This window comes from Salvelinus sp. IW2-2015, linkage group LG17 (genome assembly GCF_002910315.2).
Source record: "Salvelinus sp. IW2-2015 linkage group LG17, ASM291031v2, whole genome shotgun sequence".
In the NCBI taxonomy this organism is placed as follows: Eukaryota; Metazoa; Chordata; class Actinopteri; order Salmoniformes; family Salmonidae; genus Salvelinus; species Salvelinus sp. IW2-2015.
In genome coordinates, this window is record NC_036857.1 from 24,043,805 (window position 1) to 24,069,384 (window position 25,580).

Here is a 25,580-nt window from a genome sequence, read left to right on the forward strand (position 1 = left end):
GTGGTGAAACTTGCATTCAATTGCCACTCCCTGTTGTAAACAATAAGTTTCCATTTCCCCTGTCAGGAGAGGATTTATGGTTGACTTAAGATGAAATCGTCAACCCTGTCCCTTTATTTTGCACTTAATAGGCACTTACTATATATATTTTTATTTATTTAACCTTTTGAGATGGGAAAACATGTCCTTTAAAAACCAATTAGGCAGTGTACATGATATATACCATGGTACTCTATCTTGACCGATAAAGCGAGTTGCTTCGGTAACTCATGAAAAAAGTGAATAAACTCCCCAGAGGGATCGAAGTTTCAGTTACTAAAACAACACTGACACTTTTTTTCTGACAAATCTTTCTAAATTTAAATTACACACTTCGGCTCAGAAGAAAAAAATCTGGCCTTGTCTCAAACTGCATTTACACATAAAAATAATACATTATAGTCGGAATAATTTAAAAGGATAAAGTTCAACAATTTCAAGAAAAAAGAAAGAAAATCCTTTTAATTATTATTTTTTTTTACAAAGGAATGTCAGTCATAAATGCACACAGTTGCACTCCTTTAAATAAGCTCCTCTACCTCAGAGGGTAAAGTAGGTAAAGGAGTAAAGGGGAGCGGAGGTCATTTGAGGAAGTCAGTGGGGCAGTGACGCTGTACATCATGGTAGGGTCGGGGGGAGTTGTAGTTTAGACCAGGGGGAGGACGGACCAGGGCCTGTGGAAGCCTGGGCTCCAGTGTGGGGGGGTTAGAACCAGAAGAGACAGGTGGCAGGGGGCTGATGCCTGGGTAGGGAGGTCGCAGGTGGGCAGACTTGGCAGACTGAGGAGGGGCTGGTTGGGGCTCTCTGGGTGGAGTAGCAGGCTTCTGAAACACTGGTTCCTCTGTCTTGGCCACCCCTCCCTGGGTCCTGTCTCTCTGTGCTGGACCAGCGCAGTGGAGCACTTTGGCATCTGACTGGGCCAGGGAGAGGGAGGATGAAAATATTTGACCTGATGTTATGTTCTGGTCGTTGGGCTTGTGTTGGGCGTGCTCCCCCCCGTCCTTCTCCTCATGGTACTGTCTGAGGCGGATGTGCCAGGCCAGGCTGCAGACTGCCGAGACAGTCTTGAACTGRTGRATGACGTTCCGGGGGATGAAGTAGATGTCGTCGTCACACAGCTGCACGCGGACATAGCGGATGCCTTCCCGCCTCAGCTGGTTCAGCTTGGCATCGTCCACCCACTGGACACACTGCAGGGAGATGAGGATTACGGGTAGGCCTACCTGATCCTCCTAATTCCTCCTCATTGTAAAACGAGGATTACTCCCACAAACACCATGTTGTTCACTGTGTCAACGTTTTTCGGCCATTGACCTTTTTTTAATCCTGATCCTTCCCAAACATAAAAAGTAAGCCTGACGTGTCTGGTATCAAGGGCAACACTACGAACTCTCGAAAATGAAGATCATACACGTCTGGTCATTCTCTGTGGCCAAAATTAAGCCTCTCGTTCCGCTAATTAAAGCTCTAAACTAACTCACTAAATGGCATATTATGTCATCTCCGCTGAAGCTTTCTGCATTTAAATCGGACATTTGACCAGCTATCATCCCACACAGAGAAGAATCATGCATCACCATAACATGTTCAAGGTTCACTGAGAGCTCAGTTCCTACCTGAGACACGGGGGGCTCGTACAGATCCAGCTGCAGCCTCTGGACCACATCGTTAAAGTCCTCCGCGTGGAAACACACCGCATCTTTGGTTATCCTCGGACGCTCACTCCTGTWGATCAAAGAACCGTCACAATAGTTAGCCCACCGGACATATGGATCACACCTAAATAAATGTTGATACAAATCAGGAAACTCAGTGGTTTATAACAAATAACAGGCATCCTTTATGACAACAGTATCACTGGATGAAGCTTCCCAAACTGGAATTCTTTCACCAGTACATTCATACTGCATCGCAGCTGAGAGCAGAGCCGAATGAATGCCAAACACTTCATCAACACTCATCATTCCCCAAACGATACTAGAAACCCACCACTCTCCAAACTGCACAGCCTTCAGCACGCCCACTGCTGCCGTACTCTGCCAGTCAAAGCTTGGCCACGTGGTCGGCATGAGCCCTGGTCCGGTCCTCAAACAGAACCTCTCTGGGCTCACTGGTCCTAGGCAGGTAGTGAAGGTTCTTTATCTCATTCATGGACCTGCAAGGAGGAGAGGAGAGCAGGTAGTACTACAGTATCCACCCGCAGTGAGGCATAGCCGAAGTTACCCAGGGTATGCAGGCAGAATGCATCATGGCTAGAAGGGCCAAGTAGAGCTTAACTATTTAATGATCCTGACTCTGGAAAACTACACATGATTATAAAAACATGAAGAACACCTGCTCTTTCCATGACATAGACTGATCAGGTGACCAGGTGAAAGTTATGCCCTATTGATGGCACTATTTAGTTTAAATCCACTTCAATCAAATCACATTTTTATTGGTCACATACACATGGTTGTGCTTCTAGTTCTGCAGTGCAGCAATATCTAACAAGTAACTAACAGTTCCACAACAACTACCTAATAACACAAATCTAAGTAAAGGGATGGAATAGGAATATGTACAATTATGGATGAGCAATGACAGAGCGGCATAGGCAAGATGCAAAACGTGTATAAAATACAGTATATACATGTGGGAAGAGTAATGCAAGATATGTAACAATCATTATTAAAGTGGCATTAATAAAGTGACTAGTGATCCATTGAGAATCAGTAGAGATGAAGGGGATGAGAAAGGTTAAAGAAGATTGTTAAGCCTTGAGACGATTGAGACATGGACTGTATGTGTGCCATTCAGAGGGTGAAAGGCAAGACAGGCGCACCGTTTTGTGCCAAGAAACTGCAACACTGCTGGAATTTTTAAGCTCAACAGTTTCCTGTGTATATCAAGGATGGTCCACTGCACAAAGGACATCCAGCCAACTTGACACAACTGTGGGAAGCATTTGAGTCAACATGGGCCAGCATCCCTGTGGAACGCTTTCAACACCTGTTGAGGTCCATGCCCTGACAAATTGAGGCTGTTCTGAAGTCAAAGGGGGGGGGGGGGGGGGGTTATAACTCAATATTAGGAAGATGCTCTTAAATAGGCTTATACTGTATGTATACTAAGATAAAAGTATTGTCCTGGGATCTACCTGCGCCTTTTGAAGGGGAGACTTGGGCATGTCAGCAGTTGGCACCATCTGCTCGCCCGGCCGGACCCACATGATGGGTCCATCATCACTCTGGGAACGACAGTCCAGCTTCAGACTGGAGAGACTGCCCCAAGGCAGGGTCATCTGGATGGACAAGACACAGAGGGTTAGAGCAACAAACTGTAATATATACTGTAATACACATAGCAGATTTGGAGTAATTCAAGATGCGCACATTGAGACAGAAATACCAAGTAACAACCATTTCTGTCTCACTTTGTCTGTAAATTATATGTACTCTATTCACAAAAACATAAAATGAATCCATGTACACAGAACAAAAATCTAAAAGCAACATGTAAAGTGTTGTTCCCATGTTTAATGAACTGAATTAAACAATCCCAGAAAAGTTTTATACACACAAGCATATTACTCAAAAATGTTGCACATTGTTTACATCCCTGTTAGTGAGTATTTCTACTTTGCCAAGATAATCCATCCACCTGACAGGTGTGGCATGTCAAGCAGCTGATTAAACAACATGATCATTACACAGGTGCACCTTGTGCTGGGGACAATAAAAGTCCACTCTAAAACGTGCAGTTTTGTCACAACACAATGCCACGGATGTCATGTTTTGAGGGAGCGTGCAATTGGTATGCTGACTGCAGGAATGTCCACCAGAGCTGTTGCTAGATAATTTAATGTTAATTTCTCTACCACAAGCCAACTCCAACGTYGTTTTCGAAAATTTGGCAGTACGTCCAATCAGCTTCACACCCGCAGACCACGTGTATGGCGTTGCGTGGGTGAGCGATTTGCCATTGTGGCAGTGAGGTTATGGTATGGGCAGGCATAAGCTACGGACAACAGACACAACTGAATTTTATCAATGGCAGTTTGAATGCACAGAGATACYGTGACGAAATCCTGAGGGCCATTATCGTGCCAGTCATCCGCCACCATCACCTCATATTTTGGAATGATAATGCATGGCCCCATGTCGCAAGGATCTGTACACAATTCCTGGAAGCTGAAAATGTCCCAGTTCTTCCATGGCCTGCATACAGACATGTCACCCATTGAACATGTTTGGGATTTTCTGGATGGACGTATATGACAGCGTGTTCCAGTTCCCGCCAATATCCAGCATCTTCGCACAGCCATTGAAGAGGAGTGTGACAACATTCCACAATCAACAGCCTGATCAACTCTATGTGAAGGAGATGTTTCGCTCTCTGCATGAGGCAAATAGTGGTCACACCAGATACTGACTGATTTTCTTATCCACATCCCTACTTTTTTTTTTAAGGCTTCTGTGACCAACAGACACATATCTGTATTCCCAGTCAATAGATTAAGTTCTAAGGAATTGATTTCAATTGACTGATTTCCTCATATGAACTGTAACGCAGCAAAATCTTTGAAATTGTTGCATGATGCGTTTCTATTTTTGTTCAGTATATATGTTCTAAACTACTTACAAGGCCCAGTAGGCCAGTAAAACTGAATCCAACGACACTACATCTGTTAATGATAGGGTGAATTCTAAACAAAATCCTCCCTGCCTTTTTCATCCGACTGACCTTTAGAAAGGGGGACTCCTCCAGCATGTCCARGAACTCTGGGAAGTAGTCCCCCACCTCCTCAGCCATGGCTCCCACCAGACTGATCTGTCTCATAGGACCGGCCCTGTACGTCCCCGAGCAGTAGGTCCGACCCACCTGCAGACACACACAGAGGGAGAGGTCATGTTGATTTGGCTAAACCTGAAATGAATGCATTGCCAACACGCATTGGTTTTAGGATATATAATTAGGATATCGGATTAACACTGACCCGGCTGGATGGTTAGTTGAGCATGGAGCCGTGCAAGGCTTTCCAACATTTAGATAACGCTAGTTAGTGCAGTACAATCAAGCAGTGCCCTAAAGACAACATTCACCATGCATTAATTTAGCTCCCCTGAACCCATTAGTAGCCCTTGGATATTCCAGTGGAACAGCTGCATTAAATTAGGCCTAGGCTAATTGTCTGTGTAAACTGCACAGAGCACTGTGTGTGTGTGTGTGTGTGTGTAGTGCTATCAGCCCTATGAAGGAAAGGGGTATACCTAGTCAGTTGTACAACTGAACGCATTCAACTGAAATGTGTCTTCCGCATTTAACCCAACCCCTCTGAATCAGAGATTATGCGGGGGGCTCCCTTAAATCAACATCCATGTCTTCTGTGCCCGGGGAAAAGTGGAATGGAAGATGGCGTCGACGGAGATGGCAGCATCGCGACTAGCTCTTAGAAAACTTTGCAGTATTTTGTTTTTTTATGTACTATTTTTTACATCATTAGTTCAGGAAATGTTTTGTGTCCTTACATACAGCCGGGAAGAACTATTGGGTATTAGAGCGGCGGTAACTCACCAGAACTACCWGCATTACGACCAGGAATATGACTTCCCTAGAGCAGATCCATTATCCACTCTCCCCAGAGCAATTTAACGTATTCCAGAGGCCAAAATATTGCTGGTTCGATTTAGGAGGCCGCACACCACGCATCGCTTCAGAGTATATTACTCGCTAAAGTTCAGTCTCTGGATAACAAAGTTGATGAGTTTAGAACAAGGATTTCTTTCCAGAGAAACATACTTTGTTTTACGGAAACATGGCTCTCTGTCAGAGTCGGTAAAGCCAGCAGGATTCTCAGTACATCGCGCAGACAGGAATAGATCTCTCTCCGGGAAGCAGAAGGGCAGAGGGGTTTCATGATTAACAACTCATGGTGTAATTCTAGTAACATACAGGAACAAGTCCTTTTGTTCACCCAACTAGAATACCTCACAATTAAATGCCAACCATATTATCCCAAGAGAATTCTCCCCCGTCATCGCCAAGGCCGTTTACATCCCACCTCAAGCAGAAACCTCGACGGCCCTCAAAGAACTTCACGGTGCAAACTGGAAACCACATATCCTGAGGCTGCATTTATTGTAGCTGGGGATTTTAACAAAGCAAATCTGAGGACTAGGCTGCCGAAGTTCTATCAATATATTGAATGTGCTAATCGCGGTACTAAGACTCTCGACCATTGCTATTCAAACTTCCGGAATGCTTACAAGGCCCTCCCCCTCGCTCCTTTCGGCAAATCTGACCACGACTCCATCTTGCTCCTCCTGTCCTATAGGCAGAAACTCAAACAGGAAGTGGCCGTGCTTCGTACTATTCAACACTGGTCTGCCCAATCGGAATCCACGCTTCAGGATTGTTTTGATCACGTGGACTGGAATATGTTCCGGGTAGCTTTCGAAAATAATCTAGATGCATACACGGATACGGTGACTGAGTTCATAAGGAAGGGTATAGGAGATGTAGTACCCACTGTGACTATTACAACCTACCGTAACCAGAAACCGTGGATAGATGGTAGCAGTCGCTCAAAACTGAAAGCGCGAACCACCGCATTTTACCATGGCAGGGCGACTGGTAATATGGCAGAACATAAACAGTGTAGTTATTCACTCCACAAGGCAATCAAACAAGCTAAATGTCAGTATAGAGATAAAGTGGAGTCGCAATTCAACGGCTCAGACACGAGACGCATATGGCAGGGACTACAGACAATCACAGACTACAAAAGGAAAACCAGCCACGTCACCGAGACCGACATCTTGCTTCCGGACAGGCTAAACACATTCTTAGATCCACCACAATAGATCCACAGACGATGCAATCGCCATCGCACTGCAAACTGCCCTATCCCATCTGGACAAGAGGAATACCTATGTAAGAATGCTGTTTATTGACTATAGCTCAACATTCAACACCATAGTACCATCCAAGCTCATCACTAAGTTTGAGGCCCTGGGCCTGAACCCCGCCCTGTGCACCTGGGTCCTGGACTTCCTGACGCACCGTCCCCAGGTGGTGAAGGTAGGAAACATCACCTTCACTCCGCTGATCCTCAACACTGGGGCCCCACAAGGGTGCATGCTCAGCCCCCTCCTGTAATCCCTGTTCACCCATGACTGTGTGGCCAAGCACACCTCCAACTCATGCCTCCATCATCAAGTTTGCAGACGACACAACAGTAGTAGGCTTGATTACCAAAGATGCCGAGACAGCCTACAGGGAGGAGGTGAGGGCTCTGGGAGTGTGGTGCCTGGAAAACACCCTCTCACTCAACATCAACAAAACAAAGGACATGATTGTTGGACTTCAGGAAACAGCAGAGGGTGCACCCCCCTATCTACATCGACAGGACTGCAGTGGGGAAGATGAAAAGCTTCAAGTTCCTTGATGTACACATCACTGACTAACTGAAATGGACCCCCCCACACAGACAGTGTGGTGAAGAAGGTGCAACAGAGCCTCTTCAACCTCAGGAGGCTAAAGAAATATGGCTCGTCACCTAAAACCCTCACAAATTTTTACAGATGCACAACTGAAAGCATCCTGTCAGGCTGTATCACCACCTGGTATGGCAACTGCACCGAGCCCAACCGTAAGGCTCTCCAGAGGGTGGTGCGGTCTGCCCAACACATTACCGGGGGCAAACTACCCGCACTCCAGGACACCTATAGCACCCGATGTCACAGGAAGGCCAAAAAGATCATCAAGGACATCAACCACCCGAGCCACTGCCTGTTCATCCCGCTATCATCCAGAAGGCGAGGTCAGTACAGGTGCATCAAAGCTGGGACCAAGAGACTGAAAAACAGCTTCTATCTCAAGGCCATCAGACTGTTAAACAGCCGTCACTAGCACATTAGAGGCTGCGGACTATAGGCATAGACTAGGAATTACTGGCCACTTTAAGGAATGGAACACTAGTCACTTTAATAATTTTTACATATCTGGCATTACTCATCTCATATGTATATACTGTATTCTATACTATTCTACGGTATCTTAGTCCGTTCCACTCTGACATCGCTCGTCTTAATTAATTCCTACTTAGATTTGTGTGTATTGGGTATATGTTGTGTAATGCGCTAGATATTACTGCACTGTCGGAGCTAGAAGCACAAGCACTTCGCTACAACCACAATAACATCTGCTAATCACATGTATGTGACCAATAACATYTGATTTGATTAACTTGCTCAGGGGCAGAACCAGATTTTTACTTTGTCAGCTCAGGGATTCGATCCAGCAACTTTTCGGTTACTGGCCCAAAGCTCTAACCACTAGGCTACCTGCCGCCCCTATGAGTGTTCATTGGTCTGTCAAACAACAGTAAAACTTCATGGAACAGGCCTCTATGGAGCATAGCAACAGGGAAAACTTGGCAAGAGTTCAGCTATAGACTTAACGTTGGTGTACTTTGGACTGAAACAACTATTGGAAGAATGAGCCCATTTATAACTTTGCTGAAGATAAGTACTGTTTTGTATAAGAGCTGAAACATAGCCAAACAGAACACCTGATTCACTTGGTCACTTTATCAGGCTGGTTGAGGTGTTGATGATGGGCTGGAACAAAAGCCTTCCCACCCTGTAGCTCTCCAGGACCAAGATGGTGTCCACTGCCAGTGTATTTAATGTCAGCTAAGACAAAACACAATATGAAGTCCCATACAGGTAACATCAGGTCACTGACAGGCCATTTCCATTATGTTTTTAATACTATACCTGAGAGTGGAAGTTTGCGATAGTAGTGGTCTCTATATCCTTCTTCCCCAGGATCTCCATCTTGACCGGCGTGGAGGGGAAGTTGAAGGCAAAGTAGTCCAGGAAGTCAGGTAGGAAGGCAGCAGCCCCGTGCACCACAGCCAGGGCGTAGCGGGCTGCCCCTCGGGGTCTCTCAGAGAAGGCCAGCTCTAGGAACTCCTGGGTGAAGCGCTCCATCTCCACAGGCCGTAGAGAGGACAGCTCATCAGCGTAGGCGTGCAGGACCGACGCCCCGCCGTTGGCCTGGCGCTCCTCGTGGATGAAGCGTCCGTAGACGGTGCCTGTCTGTAGAGACGAGCTGCGGATGAAGTGGTCTTGGGGGGACAGGAAGGGGGTGTGGGTGTGGTTGTGTACCCCTTTAGGAGTGTGGTGGTTGTTGGGGCCTGTACCAGGCTGGCAGTGTTTCCCCTCCTTCACATGGCCAAGGCGAGCTGAAGGACTGTGGTCAGCCAGACCTCCATACACAGTCTGGACCTCCTTGTTGAATGTGCGGATCTTCTTACCACGCTCATCCTCACGACGCCTCCTCTTCTTCTTCCTCTTCCTCAACAGGTACGCCTCCAGGGACTGGCTGTTCTCATCATGAGGGGGCTCTGGAGGCAGGAAAACGATAGCTCATTACCATGCACATAATTTGTCCATACCAAAATTGCAATTGGTTCACAACTACGAGTATGCAAAACATCATCACCTGTTTACGCACCTTGCATGTGCATCACCTGGCTGCTTCTTTTCAATGTGTAAACAAACAGATTAGTCCGTTTGTCTGCCTTAATTGTAAGCTTGCATACRATTCAAGCAATTAAGAGTGGTGACATTAAGAATTAATAGAATAGAATGGAATAGAATATGTAAGAATAACCTACCTTTATTTTTCTTACATAGGCCTACTCCATGTTTCACGTTAGCCTCTGTGTTTTCCTTCTTGAGTTTGAGCTCATTCTCACTGTGCTTTTCCTTGTTCTCCTGTATCTTGGCCTTGGGCTTGGCCACTTTGAGGGGCGTGAAAGTGAACTGCCCAGGCGGCAGAACCGTTTTTTTCCCCCTGTCCAACTTGGCTGCTGCAGATATCACCTTCTGCGCAGGCAGAGGTTGTTGAGGGTGCGTGTCCTTTGCGCCTTTGGTGTTGTTGTGGTGATGGTGCTGGTGGTGGTGGTGCAGAGTAGGTTTTTCGGTGCCGGAGTTGCGTGGTTGTGGTTGACCATTCTGATGCGGCTGGTGTATTCGCTGCTGTTGAACATCTTGTGGGTGATGGTGGTGGTGATGATGATGATGGAGCTTCACTTTCTTTGCTTCCTTTTCGGATGAACGCTGACGTTTATCCGCTGACGGTGACAGCTCCCTCTTGTTCTTTTTCTTCTTTTCTTTGGCTAATTTACCAAGACTGTCCCTYACATTATTTTCTACTTTAATACGGCCCAAGTCGACCTGTGCAGCCATTTTGCACGTATATTTAAATGGCTAGAAATTCATACTGCGCAACTCGATCTGAATTTGTAGTTCTTGTATGCATCCAGCGATCCTGTATTTGCAGTTTATTCACCCTTTCTGCTCTACCCGCACTTGATGCGCACGCTCAGTATGTGAGCTCTACGGGTTGTGTAGTTTTCGAGTTGCATGGGCTGTATGGGAGTTGAAGTTCCTTTTTGGGCAATACGTGCGTCTCTGCACGCAATCACTACAGCTGACGTAATGTTTTCTATAACCTGAGCGCCTCTGACAGATAGCCTACTGAATGTCTGTCCCGCGCTATGGCGCGCACTGTTCAAAACATTTCAAATGTAATTTGATAATGAGCTATGGATATCATGTTTTTCTCAAAACATTGATTCTACAATATATTCTGCATATTGTATTTGCAAATAAAGCTGCATAGTTATTTTGATACTTTCAAATATTTCAAACCAAATAATTTTACTCAAGAATGAAAATTGGGTACTTTTTCCACCACTGGTTATTACAGTAGACAGGATAGATTAATTGTACCATTAAATACACTTTACACAAAGGAATATGTTTATGTTTTCAAACTTTATTTATCAGTGCATGAACAGAATGCCATGACCAGATTACTTCCTCTCACCATTTTATTTTCTTCTTAATTACTTAAAAAAATAATAGAGCGATTTACATCATTTTTTGGGAATGAAGGTAAGTATTTATACAGGTGCTGTACAATTTATAAACATTTACAACTACCACATAATGTAGAGACCAAAAGGCTGTTCTGTTGAAGCAATGCAAGGCCACATTATTATAGACATACGTGACATGAACAATAAGGATGTAAAAAGGAAACTATATATAACTGTGAAGAGTTAATCAAAATCAGTATACTTTTCTAAGATTTTATCAAGAGATGGCAAAATGTCAATTGAACTACACCACAGGACAAGCATCGCTGACTAATCCGTTTCTCAATAGATTTYCATTTAAAAGCTATTCCATATATTGTGAGTGCATAATTCAATGCAGTATGTAGTCCCTTGTTTTCCATGGTTGCTAGGAAGAGAAGACTGCTTTGTTTAACAGACTTTAAGCTGGACACACAAACATAAGGTTTTAGTAGATATTTTTCATACATGCTACATAATTTATGCCCTAAAACAGAGTAGGCTATATCATAACAATTGTTTAAAATGATGTTGTGGTCGTGAACCTCAGGTTTCAGGGATTCTCACTGTTTCTTTACTTCCTCCAGGAGAGGGCACTATAGTCTAAAGTGTATCAGAATAAACCAGGATATGTTTGGTATTACCTGGGTATTACTGTAGTCTTTAGATTTATTGAATATTAACATCTTGGACTGGTGCACAATTCAAAGCACATTTTGATGTGTACGTTAGAATAAGAAAAACTGCGGTGTCACAAAAAAATGCAAAGGTCTCAACTTTTAACGTCAATCTGTTTATACAGCTAATTTAACCCCACATTTAGATTAGGAAACACCTTGCTAAATAAGACACATGAGATAACGTACAGTCAAAGCTACAGCAATATCTAAAATAAATACCTGTCAGCTTATAGTAGACACATTTTGCCAGAAGACCTTAAATAGCTGCTTACAATAAACAACATCACGGATTAAGGATGGAACAGGCTGTGAATGGATAGAAATAGAATGTATAGGGATCATAGACTGACATACACAATTATCTAGTAGTCCATATGTCATTTACGTGGCTCATCCAACATGGCGGCACAGTTCAATTGATACAGTGATGCATATGTAATGTACACTAGAACACAGTAGTCATGAGCAATATTTGAAGTACTCCCACAGGTGTCTATGTGGCTAAAAAACACATTTACATTTTCAGTGGTTATGTCTCTTCTACACATTCTATTTCTATGCTTAGCTCCCTACATCCAAATGTAGCATATGAATACGTAGATAGTGTAGATATATATGTATGTATGTATGTATGTATGTATGTATGTATGTATGTATGTATGTATAAATGTATGTATGTGTGTGTGTGTGTGTGTGTTGTGTGTGTGTGGTGTGTGTGTGTGTGTGTGGTGTGTGTGTGTGTGGGTGTGTGTGTGTGTGTATATATATATATATATATATATATATATATATATATATATATAATATATATTACACACACACACACACACACACACACACACACATACATACATATATATATATATATATATTATATATATATATATATACACACATATATATATACACATATATATATACACCATTATATATACACATATATATATATATATATATTCTTTGTCATAGTTCATCTCAATAAATTACAATATGCTTCATAATAAACACACGTGTAGCAGTAAGTAAACAATATACCTAACCACAAGTGTATGGTCATCAGATAGATGCATATAAAGCTTTGTCGTAATGATCTAAAATCTACTGCAAAGCTGATAACAGCGATTCAGAGTCTACACAGAGAGCATGACTGGACTGGATATGGACAGACAATTATTGAAAACCCAACCCCCTTCATCTTCCAGTGACTCAAGGAGTAATCACCATCACCTCTTTTATACATCCATCAGGGACATAGCAGTGGATCAATCCCACGAGGAACACAAAACGCTGAGTGATTGCCTGGATACGAGCCCATCTTTCAAACCTTCATACAGAGTGACAAACAGCATCCTTCATCAAAGCCTCCTTTCATTACCGACAAAAGAGTTTCASAGAAAGGATTATACAGGACATGAACCAACTCCCTTCCCAGCATGTCCGAGTCTCTGATTGGCACAAAACAGATTGGATTTCACTGTCCTTCACATCAGACAGGCACCCACCGCCACTGCAGAGCCACAAACTGACTGCACTTTGAACATTAAGACAGCCTGGAAGGATGGCTGAGGCAAACTGTGAAAAGAAGCATTAATATGCAATAGGAGGCAATGTGATGATGAGGAGTAACACAGTGATGCAAAATAACCTCAATCCCCTACACTCCTCATTGGTCCATTCTAAATATCATCAATGCAGATGAGCAGAACTGTAGTCTTGTATGTATCTGTTATGGACAGGTTAGTCCGTCTACGACGCATCAGTTACCCTCCGCATGAGGGTGGATCTTGGCTGAGCTGGGGACCTTCCACGGCCCTGGGGTGATGGTGGCCGGTTTCTTACTGCCGGGGTTCCCGTTATATGTGTGCTCCTGGATAGCAGCACTACTTGTGCTACCCCTGGTATCACTCGGATTCTCTTCCTCCGCCGCCTCTCTGTGTTTGCCCTCTCTTCCCTCTCTCCGACCCCCCTCTCTACGATGCAGGGTTCCGCCCTCAGAGTCTGGCCGTGCCTTCTCCCTCTGTGTCTGGGAGTGGGATCTATGAGGCGCCGCCCCCCTGTCCGTCCTACGGCGCTCGCTGGTTCCCCAACTTTCGCTCTCCCTCTCCTGTCTGCGAGTGGGGTCCTCCTCCTGATTACTCCTCCTCCTCTCTCTCCCCTGCGTGCCCTCTCCAGAGGCCGGGTTGGAGCTGGGATGCTGCTGCCCTCCAGAACGCTGACCCTCATCCTGGCCCTTTGAGGGCTGCCTGGAGACCCCTGCCTCTGGATCCCTCCTAGGGGTAGTCTTCCTGGGGCTGGAAGAGCGTCCCTCTCTGCCCTCCCGGCGCTCTCTCTGGCCGTGGCTGTGGGCCTTCCTCTCCCTTCTTACGTCTCCCTCTAAAGACCCGTTCTTGTTTTCAACAGTCCCTGCCTGGCTTCGGTCTCCTCTGTCTGTCTTCCTGGGGCTCTGGGAGCGCTCTTTGGTATCAGCCCGGGCTTCCGTGGCTCTCTTGGGGCTAGCATGCTTGTTGCTGTGGGACATGGAGTCACTCTTCTTGGGGAGGGTGTTGGGACTGGTGTGTCCCCTGTGGTGGTGAGGCTGCTGCCCTCTGGCCTTGTTGGGCTCCAGCAGCCTGGAGGGGGAGGGGGCAGCAGCAGCGGACATGTCCCAGTCAGAGGGCTCTTCGGGGGCAGTGGTGTTGGCGGACGAGGGTGGGGACAGCTCTGAGGTAGACAGGGAGATGGAGGATGGAGAAGCGGGGGATGACTGCTCGTCGGATGCAGAGAGTCTTGGAAAGCTTGAGGGTGAAATGTTCACTTTCTCCTTCATACCTGGAATAAAGGCATTGAGTCATAGTGAATGAGAAATGAAACGGTTTCACCTCTAGCTAACTGAGAGACAGAAAAAAAACAGATTGTGATATTGAAGCAGATTGGAAAGACAGTAGTTATATTAAAGTCTGGGATATATTGTATATTCAATATGTGAAGGTGGTGAAGTATCTTTAAATCTCTTAAAATCAGAGCACATAACACAATTAATTTCTTTCTCTATTTTCCCATTATAACCTTTCAAATATGATCTTTTGAGTCAAATAGACAATATGAATCTGACATATGTATCAGTGGAGGCCAGTGACATCAAAGGGAGGTAGGTGCAAGGCTTTCTCCATAGTCGCACGGCTGACGTTTCAATTTCCCTCTCGAGCTGATAAGAGTAGCACTGGCGTGGTTGAGAGAGCAAAGATGTAGCGGAGAACCAGCAAGTGAGATGGACTTATTGGAGCTGAAATGGGGTTTTCCATTTCTATGAGGAACAACTCATAGAAATCCATTCTTATTCATCTCAGGACAGGAGAGAGTTGATACCGGTGAACGCACACTCACGTTTTTAACATTTGCCCTCCTTCCATTGATCAACATCGAGTTAACGACTTTCTCCTGGTCTCAATCATTGTGATGTCGTGTGCGTTCAGTGGCGTCAGTGTTTGGGTTCTGTAATAACCTTAAAACAACCTCAGGGGCTCTAGAGCCACGTCGTACTCCAGCATGGGTCTCAGGCCCCAATTCAATCAATTGCAGATAAAGGAAAACTGCAGTTTCACTCAGAATGCTAACTCTATTTTAAGGACATGATTGGTTTTGTCCTTGAGAAAAACAACTTGTCTTTTCATGGTAAACACCTCCAGTACCACATTAACATTCAGAGGGAACCTGTACTGTAGTGCAATTTCCTTTATCTATCATTGATTGAATTGAGGCCTTAGTTAGTAAACTTGTTTCCCCAGAGCCACTGCCTCCGTTCAGACCACCTCCTGCAGGTCACAGTTAGAGAAGCTCTCATCCTACGAGGCCTTGTCTGGGCATAGGGCTGTTATGAGAGGAGCTGTTCAGTTCTGATTGAGGGGGCAAGGAGGAGAGATAGACAGAAGCTAATTTTAAAAGGAGAGAACAGAGGCAAAGAGGAGGAGAGAGGAGAACGAGGTGGTTTACCAAGGTTATTAGGGACAGACCAAGAAAAGCAGTGAGGCCACTAGTGATGCTCTGGTTTCATGTAGAAGCACAGGGTGGAGGAAGAAGAGTTCACACCTACAGGGAGGAAGAAGACAGAGAGAGAGAGAGAACAGTGCCAGGACAGCCAGACAGAGAGGTAGAGCCAGATAGATAGAGCGGTATAAAGCGAGAGAGAGAGAGAGAGAAAGGTAAAGAGAGACGCCTGCAACAGCCTTCACATGCAAAAAAGGGAAGTACTGTAAAAGCTGGGTTATAATGTGTGTGTGTGTGTATTTTGGAAGGAGTAGTAATAGTGTTTGAGCAGTGTTGAGACCCTACAAGTAGAATAAATACTATTCTAGAAATACAATACTAGAACGCACATGGTTAGTCCATGGTCAGTCTTCTATACGTATGTGCAGTAAGTGTCTGAGTAGGCTGTGTGTCGAGTTCAGATTCTAATTCTCTGGTTGAGAACATGGTCACTCTTCCGTGTGTGTTTGAGTAGAGTATTCGTCCTATTGAGTCCGAGGTCACTCACTGGGGTCGGGGACCCGGCCCAGGCCAGGTCTGAGGAGCAGCAGGACCTTAGTGCCCCCAGCCTGGATCAGCTCGATGGCCCGGGTGTGTGTGATGCCTTGGGTGGGCTCGCCATTGATCTCCACGATCTGATCTCCAACCTGTGGTAACAACACACACACGACATGACACGCATGACATCCCATAGGGATGGGTTAGGGGAGTGTTCAGTCGGAGTAGGTCGTCATAGTAAATARGAATTAGTTCTTAACTGACTTGCCTAGTTAAATAAAGGTTCAATATTTTTTTTTTTAACATTACAGTACAAACAGGCTAAACGAGTTAAAACAGGTTCTCTCTCACAGACGCCTTTCATCACACATGTAGTTCTGTACCCATTCTCATAGAACGGACAGAAGAAGCCACCATTTATGAGAGCAAGTATTAACGCCCTGGGTTGACTCACGTGTATCCTGCCGTCCTTCAGTGCAGGGCCCTCCTCCGCCAGTCTCAGTATGAACAGGCCCATGTTGTACTCCTTCCCTCCCCGCAGACTGAAGCCAAACCCCCGCTGGCCTCGCTCCAGCTCCACGTGGAAACAGCCCTGATCCAGAGAAAATGTACATCTCTACCACGTTCAATTCAGTTATTCGGCTAACGTTTAGCTATAATGTCATGATATGTCATGAGGTTTATGATATTCAGGTACACAATATTGTTCCCTCATGGGTAGGAAAACAACCACAAACACAGCAATAAACAACACACTAAAACACACAGGGTTTGACCGTTTATCGCCATAGCCTCACCTGCTTGGGGCCTGAGGTGATGAGTTGTCCCAGCTCGCTGGGTGGGACGGACTTAAACTCCAGAGGGTCTTCATTCCTAAACAGTCACATWCAAAACATCACAGTGTCAGTGTTCTCAGCATCTACAGTACCGGACAGGTTTCTTCCTTCACAGGGTTCTTAGTGTCTCTTTCCTTCAGTGTGATTATACAGCGTGGGGTAAATTGTATTTGCTGTAATTCTTCTGAAGAGACCAGCTGCTTGTTCTGTCAACTAAAGTAACCGCCCGTTGCAGAGCTTTACAGAGCCCATGACAATCAATTGTGGGAGCTGAGCGTCAGTGATATTAAAGAGTCTTTTTTWAAAAGTGTACTTTCCCGGACCGCCTCTGTCTACGGGGAGTGTTTACATACTTAAGACTGCCGAGWCAACATCCTCCCTCTCTCCCCTTACTATCAGAGACCTGCCTGACCCTAGCCATGTGTTAGAGATTACCGAGAAGGAGGAAGGGTTTGACTTGATTAGAGAAGAGGGAAATGAGGAGAGATCCAGGGTGAAACCACACGGTGAGCAGAGAGAGAGCGCGAGAGAGAGAGAGAGGAGAGAGAGCAGAGTTAGGGGAGGAGAGGGGAATTATGGGTCTGTAGTAATGGATTAAGTCTGACAGGTAATCTGGTTTAAACAGGAAGATCAAAGACAGAGTGCAGGAAAACCACCCTCTGTTAATCCTTCTCTTTCCTCCTCTCCTCTTCAGGATGGGCCATGTAGCGGTGTGTGTGTCCACTCCTGTACCTGTCAGTGTGGCTGGCAGGCTGCTGGCCCATAGCTCTGTGCTGTGTTGCAGGGCTCTGCTTGGCTGAACTGGTTTCAGATGCAGGACCACTATTCTCTAAAAGAACACACAGAAGACTTTCAGTATGGAATGCCATGCAGACTAGCACTTCATCCTCAGTCACAGTCCTCTCAACTCCGTACCATTCCTCTTTCCCTTCTAACAATATCAAAATAACAAAAGAAACAGGTAATGCAAGACTAACAAACTTCGTAGCTCTACAGTAAACAATCAAAAAGACTACAGAATCCCATTTCAAGTAGGACTCCATATCCCAGAGTTCAGTGTGTCTGTGGAAGCTCGTACCATCCTCCGGCACCACAGTGAGGGTGACAGTGTTGCCGGCCTCCTTGATGAGCTGGACGATGTCGTTGTGGGACAGTTCCACGATGGACTGGGAGTTGACAGCTGAGATACGGTCGCCCACCTTCAGCTGACCGTTGCGGTCCGTGGGGCTGCCCTCGATGATGCGGCCAATCTTGTGAGGAATAACTGAAGCGTGAGAGAGAGAACGAGATGACAGGAAAATTTAGCTCAGCTCTGTCAGGTACAGTGCAGATGGTGCTTGTGAGGCAGTAATTGTTTTTCAATGTACTACCAACTGTACTGCAGCACAGCTTGCAGTGTGCCACAGAATTCTATGGCACGTTATGTGTCAGCCATTGTTGTCAGAATGACACAATTTACCACAATCTGCCACCACCTTCCACAAACTGTCACAGCATAAGCTCAAAACGTTTAAAGGAAGAACCATTGTAATCAGACTAGCTGAGCTGAACGTTCTATGATATGATTCTCCTCCTCCCTTACCTCCGGGAGGCGGCTTGTTCTTGGAGGTAAGGATTACGAAGCCGAAGCCTTCGTTGTCTTTGCGTTGCAGGGTGACGTTGTAGCACTCTGGGTGTTGGGGRGAGCTGGCTGTAGGGACCTCGATGCGGAGCAGCTTGGGAGAGCCGTTAACCAGGGCTGGAGCCACCTTCTGCTGACCACCACCAACGTCCTCCTCTCCCCTCCCCTCTGATCAAACACACACACACGCACACACAGGGATGGGTTCATTTGGGGAAGCTTACCGTTTACATTTGAATCACCTAATTTTTACATTGTTTATGGTCTCTCACAGCCATTCGTAAGAAAGCTCAAAGACAATAAGTGGTTTATAATGCTCAGTTTATGCCACAMCATTATTATTCCTTTAGGCTGATCCAATGCTGTTCCAGTGCTCATTTTAAAATGAACCCCACAATTACTGCATTGAAAGACTCTGATGTGTGTACGTCATATCTGAACTGAGCACAGAATAGGAAATCAATATTTGGAGTGAAAATCTTTGTCAAGTCTGGATAATCAACAGCAACGCGTCTATGATTGATGCTTCATTTTTCCAGTTCAACCACGTCTGTCATTACAATACATCAAATCCAAAGCAATTTCAAAAGTGTTTTCTCTTCTCATTGAAGCTTATTTGTGTGTGTAAGTCCGTCCGTCCGTCAAAATATAACGGACCAGAACAGAACTCGTCTTGTTTTCCTGTTTTGTTTTCCTCGTCTTGTTTTCCTGTAAATCATCTCCCACGACTGGATATGACATCTACAGCACTTTTCACAGCGATCATCACTTTTAGAAGAGTTGCATAAACACACACACACACACCTGTGTGAGCAAGTTTCCTGCGGACTGTCAGCAGGACTTGTCCGTTGCGGGCAGCATTGGTCATCAGCTCCAGCACCTGCTTGTGAGATCTGCCCTTTACTGGCACCCCGTCGATACACATGAGCTCATCACCTGCCCGCAGACGCCCGTCCTTCTCTGCCGCACCCAGGGGTACGATGGCACCAATGTACACCTGAAGCCAGGGAACAAAGGAGGGCATGATGACATTTATCTAAGCCACAAACACAGGGGCATAACTTTAACCAGATTTAGAGCCAGTTTCCCAGACCCAGATTAAGCATACTCATGGTCATTGGAGGTAACCCATTTAAAACACTAGGCTTAGTCTGGGTCCGGCTAAACAGCCCACAGTGCGCCCAGAGTCTTCATGCTGGCTGAACCAGGATAGAGCAGTCTCTCTGGGAGGGTACTTACGGGCTGATCTGGCCCCTCTCCTCCTAAAACGCGGAAACCAAAACCTGACTCCTGGTTCCTCTTGATGAACACATCTAGGTCCTTGGTGTTGGGGGCTGGACGGGGAAAATGAGGGAAAGGAAGAGGACACATTGAATTCACCGCTGCTATAGAGGAACAGGCAAAGACCGACACATTCTATGTTCAGTACTCATTAGAACAGTTAGAGTTAAGAAGAGTGATGCGTGAGACTGGCCTGTCGCGTAGTGGTATGTACTGTATACTCACGCTTGCTGTCCAGCAGGGCCTTGGACTTGAGGTAGAGTTGTGAGGGGTCAGGTTTGGGGGAGGCTGAGCGCATGGTGTTGGGGGGGAAGGGAAGGGGCTGCGGGGCCGGGGTCAGGGCTGGCTCTGGGGGGCTGAGGGTCTCGGTGCTGGTGGACATCTCCTTCTCCTGTCTCTCCTGCCTCTGCTGCGACATGGGAGCAGTGCACTGCAACACAACAAACGAGATGATTCAATTAAACTCCACATCACTTTTGTTTTTAATGGCCCGTATAGCATCATCTACAACTCAAACACATTGGGGTAATAGTGYTGGATTTAGCAAGACAGTACAAGTTCTTCTGTACTCCCAAACGACTCGTAGACGTTTTCCACTAGTGTCTGCAGTGCTGGCCTTTGTTAACACAGTCCCTTAGAAAAGCTGTAGGAAAATACTTCCACTGAGCCGGAGTCTTCTATTTGGATGTATTGTATCTCAGTACAATTCTCTGTTGTTGACCCAGTAGACACATATACTCTGTTGTAAAGAAGGCACATCAGAACTGTTGAACATGGATTTACAGCTTAAACACTGTTACACAGTATAGCTACTACCAGCCAGGATGTTAAATAGCCATTTGCCAGGAGCACATTCACCCATCCGAGTCAGCCGGCTGCCTCCAAAAATATTACCAGCGTGCGTGTGGCTCGCGACAGCTCCCTGAATAATGTACTGCTCTCTACAGCAGACTGCTGTTGGTGGGGAATGAAACTAAGACAAAGTTATATCAGGGCTTGTTTTAATAATTCATCTGCTATCTGGTGTTTAAAAGCCCTGTGTTTCCATTTATGTTCCCAGACCCGCTCTACACTCTCTAGTTGAGTCCCAAATGGTACTATTCCCTACATGGTGCACTACTTTGACCAGAGCCCTATGGACCCTGGTCAAAGTAGCACACTATATAGGGAATAGGGCTCCATTTGGGACACACATCTCTGATTAGAATCCCCTGTAGAGGCCATGGGGAGAGTCTCTGGAAGAGAGGAGAAGGGTAATTAAAAGCATTTATTTGAACTTACAGGTTTTAGAGACTTCACAGGAGATGTCTGACCTGGAGAGAGAGAGAGAGAGAGAGAGAGAGAGAAACAACGTTATTAGACAGAAAGATGACTCAATACAGTATAATACCAATGTATTATGGAGGACAGATTCCAGTGCCTTAGGGGGATGACTGGGTTAATGTGCTGGATGTCTGATAGATTATTATACATCTCTACTTCGTCACTCTATTAATCCTGCTCTGCTGTAGACTCTACATTCTCTTTCATCATACACTGCTTTAGCGCAGTGGTTCCCAAACTGTGGGGCACGCCCTCTAAGGAGGGCAAGATGGGTCGACAGGGCCGAACGGCCCAGGGGTCAGTCCGGCTTTCAACTTACTCTTGAAAGTTGTAATAGCACAAGGTGCAATTTTCGAAATTGGGTAGTGCATCCTCAGTTCTCCTATTTTCCATCATTGTATACATTCGAGAGCTATTTCCAACTTGTCAGAAATGTCCAGATCAACTAGCCCATGTCAGCTGACATTTTTTTGCTAGGTTTTTTGTTCCTGTCACTCAAATATCACACGAATACACATTAGACATGGCAAAATGTATAGAATTTCAGGAAATAAACTTGAAATGTTCTCTCCTCCAACAAGTAGGGGTGTGAACAGATTGTGTCATCTATAGTGTTTGTGGCCATAAAAATAGACGTGGTGCGCGTGAGCACCAATGCTGGAAGGGGAGGCCTGAGTGAAAAAGTTTGGGAACCCCTGCTCTTCAGAATGATTAGTGACCATGATCGTAGCCCCATACGTCCTCTCTCCCTGCTCTCCTCTCTGATACTAAAGCCAGGAAGATCATGGTTCAACTTAACCAGCTGGTGGCACTATATTCAAGCATCAGCATAGGAAGGATCTCTGATCTCGACAGAGAAACAGACCGAGGGAAGAGGGATGAGAGAAGAGATATGACATTGTGCCTCGCCGTGGGTTAACCTTGTAATGTATTGTCCACACCTGCCACCACAAGTCAGACAGTCTATTCAGATAAGGGCTCAGCAGTTCACCCTCATTAAGAGAAGCACAGTGACCATGAAGGGATGACCCAGGGGTGTATATCCAGCTGTATGACACACAGCTAGTCACCACCTTTCATTGACCATGGGGAATGGTGACAATCCACATTGATATTACTAGTACCACATAGGGCAAGCCCCAATACTGCACAGCTGAAGGACCCCGGAGTAGGCTTCTGAGTGTGTGGTGTGGCCAGCCGAGTAGACAAGTTCTTGTTCCCCCTCTCTGTGGTGGTCAGTGGTGGAGAGCTGATGTTACCCCCTGGTCATAGACCCAGGTTCTACACCTCAGCCCCTAGCTGACCTCAGAGGGAAACACCCCTCCCCTCCTGATAACCCTGCCGGGCCGGGCTGTGGTCGGTCTCCTGCCGGGCCGGGCTGTGGTCGGTCTCCTGCCGGGCCGGGCTGTGTCGGGTCTCCTGCCGGGCCGGGCTGTGGTCGGTCTCCTGCCGGGCCGGGCTGTGGTCGGTCTCCTGCCGGGCCGGCTGTGGTCGGTCTCCTGCCGGGCCGGGCTGTGGTCGGTCTCCTGCCGGGCCGGGCTGTGGTCGGACTCCTGCCGGGCCGGGCTGTGGTCGGACTCCTGCCGGGCCGGGCTGTGGTCGGTCTCCTGCCGGGCCGGGCTGTGGTCTCCTGCTAGCCCCTCCATCAGTCTCCCCTCATCCTTCCCAGGAGCAGTCAACAGCACAACCTGATTCTGCTCCCTCCCCCAGGCCTCCTTACAACAAACAAAATCTCTGGCTGAAAATACTGCATCTTGAGTCCTTAGGACCCTTCAGAGCACTGAAGCAAAACGTCCCCAGGTGAACATGCTGCATCTTGACTCCTTAGCATTCTTCAGAGTATTGGAGCATATTTCTGTGGGTTAACACAACGTACAGCATCTTGGCTATTGTAGTGCAGGCAAACGGAAAGAGCTCTTCAGTTTATTCAGTGACAGCATCCTCTTTGAAGTGGTGAGCAGGGCCAATATCACTGTCCTTCGTCCAAAATGTCAGACTGCCTCTGTTAGGCTGTCTGCCACTGAATGCTTATCTAACTATCTAGCCAAACACTAGAGAGGCTTGAATCTAACTCCCACTAGCATCCCCTCCTCCTCACCTTTCTGGTCAAGGTATCATATTCAGAGCCCCACTATTACTGCTCTCTGAGCCTGCCTGCTTGTATGCAGAGGTGCAAATGGGACATAGATAGGGATAGACGAGCATGAAATTGCTTTATTAAACGGTGGCTGGCACTGGCCTCTGGGAGGGCTGCTGAGGAGCTGAACGGCCATCTAATTGACTTCCTCAAGGAACTTCTATTACTACAGTACATATTCACAGCCGCATGACCCTGTCACACTAAAGTCATGACATCACCAATGTGGCAGTGTACAGTTTAGTCTCGCAGCTCCTCTGAATCCCAGTATGTTGACTGTGATGAAGGCATGGACCACCTCCTATCCTACCACCTCCTATGTATCTCCTCCTACCATCCCCGCTCTCTCACCTCCCCTGAGTACCAGGACGTTGACCTCGCTGCCCACCGGCAAGTCTTTGAGGATGTCCACCACCTGGGCGTGGCTCAGTGTCTGGACGTTGTGACGGTTGATCTCCTTGATTACATCACCCTTCAGCAGGCCACGGCACCACTGGGCATCCAGGATCATCTTCACCTGAAATCACATTCCAATAGGTTCGATTGGATTAGAGTCGGTTAAGCTATTTTACATTAGATTACATTTCTTATCCCCCGGGAAAAAGTACATTCGGTAACTCTTAATGGACTTTTATAAAGTCTCTGCAACAGCTACTGCTACATAAGGCATTATTATAACAATCCGGCGTACATAAGGGCAGCTATAGTAAAGTGTTGCCGGAATTCATTTTTCCAGACATAAAACAAAACCAACAACTCATCACCCAGATATAAATGGTACCTTCTGGCCCAGGGGGCAGTCTGCGATGGCAAAGCCGAACCCTCCCGGCCCCTTCACCAGGGGCACGCCAACCAGCTCCGGCTGCAGCAGTGTGGGGTCTGGACCCTCAGGATAGTGGCGCCCCCCGTTGGTCATGGTTGGTACTGCAGTGGCGGCGGTCTGTCAATCAATCAACCCAAATCTATTTATAAAGCCCTTTTTTAAAAATCAGCAGTTGTCACAAAGTGCTTTAAGAGAAACACAGCCTAGACCCCTAACAGCAATCAAAAACAGAAGCACAGTGGCAAGGAAAAATTCCCAAGAAGGAAGAATCCTAGAGAGGAACYGGGATCAGCAGGGTGGCCCATCTTCTTCTGACTGTACCTGTCTAGGAAGGGTGCCGTCTGGGCCGGTGACGTAGTGGATGTCCTTGGTGTTGGAAGTGGAAGGTGACGGGGTGGCCTCGGGGGCCAGGGGCAGARCGGTGGCTACATCCCCCGAGGCATCGTCACTCCCACCGGTGTCCTCAGGCAGGGGGTAGCCCCGACACAGCACCATGTCCACGTACTGGTTGACTGGGATAGACTGAAACAACTGAACCACATCAGCATGGGTTTTCCCCAGGACACAGAGGCCGTTGATATCCACGATCACGTCGCCTGGTAGAGCGGAAGGAGAGAGGAATAGGAGGGAAGATGTATCAGCATTGGGTACTGATGGGTACATTCCTAGAATGGGAGTGTGCTATGGTTTAGTCATGACATAGTAACAAGGTCCAGAGAATAGAGTCAATTAAACCACAAGTCAGTTTGGATCACTTTGAACAAAGTGCCCATTCCAAAGCATATTCTGGTCAAGAGCTGAAACACGTTTCCTTGGAGTCCGCTCCACAGCTGCTCTGGGGTTGATGAACGAACAAGGAAGTACGGTACAGCATAACTCTATATCGTTCCCCTCATCCTCCGTCATTCTAGCCTGGGTTTATTAGCTCAGCTGGTCCCAGACAGATCAATGAAGAGTAGGTGTTGTCATCTCCAACCAAAACAAACGCGGGAAACTCTCATCACTGCTGGCTAGCTGGGACTCCCCTGAAGGATCCACCCAACACAATCAATAGCTGTTGCTAACAAACACATCTAACATTTCACCGTGTTATATAAATGAGCTGAACAAACCGAGACGGAACAACAGCCAATCACTGTCAGGGCAAACACGGGTAACTAAGCCCATACTTCGCKCGCACACACACATGCACRCACSCTGAAAGGTTCGAGTATGAGTCAGAGTTACGGAACCCGAGTTAACTATTAACTCAGAAATGAGATGGGATCGCTTCAGAGACCCAAYGTCCAGATCAAATTACTCTCCATGCTCATTAAAATGACACCACTCTGGCATCAATTACTGCCAGCGGTACACTTAGCATGCGTGGTTCAGCGACAGAGAAATGGACGTGGATTGGAGAGCATCTCATTGCTGTATTATTAA

The 25,580-nt window shown here is 46.4% G+C and overlaps 2 protein-coding genes across 3 annotated transcripts in view; both read right to left on the bottom strand.

The window, feature by feature from the left end:
• Positions 1-473: 473 nt before the first annotated feature.
• LOC111976584 (lysine-specific demethylase 9) lies at positions 474-10,419 on the bottom strand. The gene is given in 9 exon segments (XM_070447996.1): positions 474-1,229; positions 1,656-1,764; positions 2,029-2,091; positions 2,093-2,194; positions 3,179-3,195; positions 3,197-3,322; positions 4,765-4,902; positions 8,802-9,433; positions 9,707-10,419. Coding segments are annotated over 9 exon segments (2,370 nt in total). The 5' UTR covers positions 10,281-10,419; the 3' UTR covers positions 474-620.
• Positions 10,420-12,535: 2,116 nt separating this feature from the next.
• Positions 12,536-25,580, bottom strand: part of magi3a (membrane associated guanylate kinase, WW and PDZ domain containing 3a) — a 212,615-nt gene continuing 199,570 nt past the window's right edge. Inside the window, exons 10-24 of one of the 2 annotated variants that reach the window (XM_024005214.1) lie at positions 24,477-24,751; positions 24,114-24,272; positions 23,684-23,849; positions 21,154-21,185; positions 20,098-20,302; positions 19,831-19,925; positions 19,396-19,588; positions 18,553-18,759; positions 18,049-18,234; positions 17,703-17,799; positions 16,932-17,007; positions 16,589-16,726; positions 16,145-16,283; positions 15,604-15,699; positions 14,354-14,442 (exon numbers count right to left, since the gene is read on the bottom strand). In XM_024005214.1, the coding sequence (XP_023860982.1) occupies positions 15,644-15,699; positions 16,145-16,283; positions 16,589-16,726; positions 16,932-17,007; positions 17,703-17,799; positions 18,049-18,234; positions 18,553-18,759; positions 19,396-19,588; positions 19,831-19,925; positions 20,098-20,302; positions 21,154-21,185; positions 23,684-23,849; positions 24,114-24,272; positions 24,477-24,751 (2,024 nt within the window). In that variant the 3' untranslated portion in view covers positions 14,354-14,442; positions 15,604-15,643. Of the gene's footprint in view, positions 14,443-15,603; positions 15,700-16,144; positions 16,284-16,588; positions 16,727-16,931; positions 17,008-17,702; positions 17,800-18,048; positions 18,235-18,552; positions 18,760-19,395; positions 19,589-19,830; positions 19,926-20,097; positions 20,303-21,153; positions 21,186-23,683; positions 23,850-24,113; positions 24,273-24,476; positions 24,752-25,580 lie in introns of both variants that reach the window. The other variant, XM_024005213.2, reaches the window with a different exon arrangement.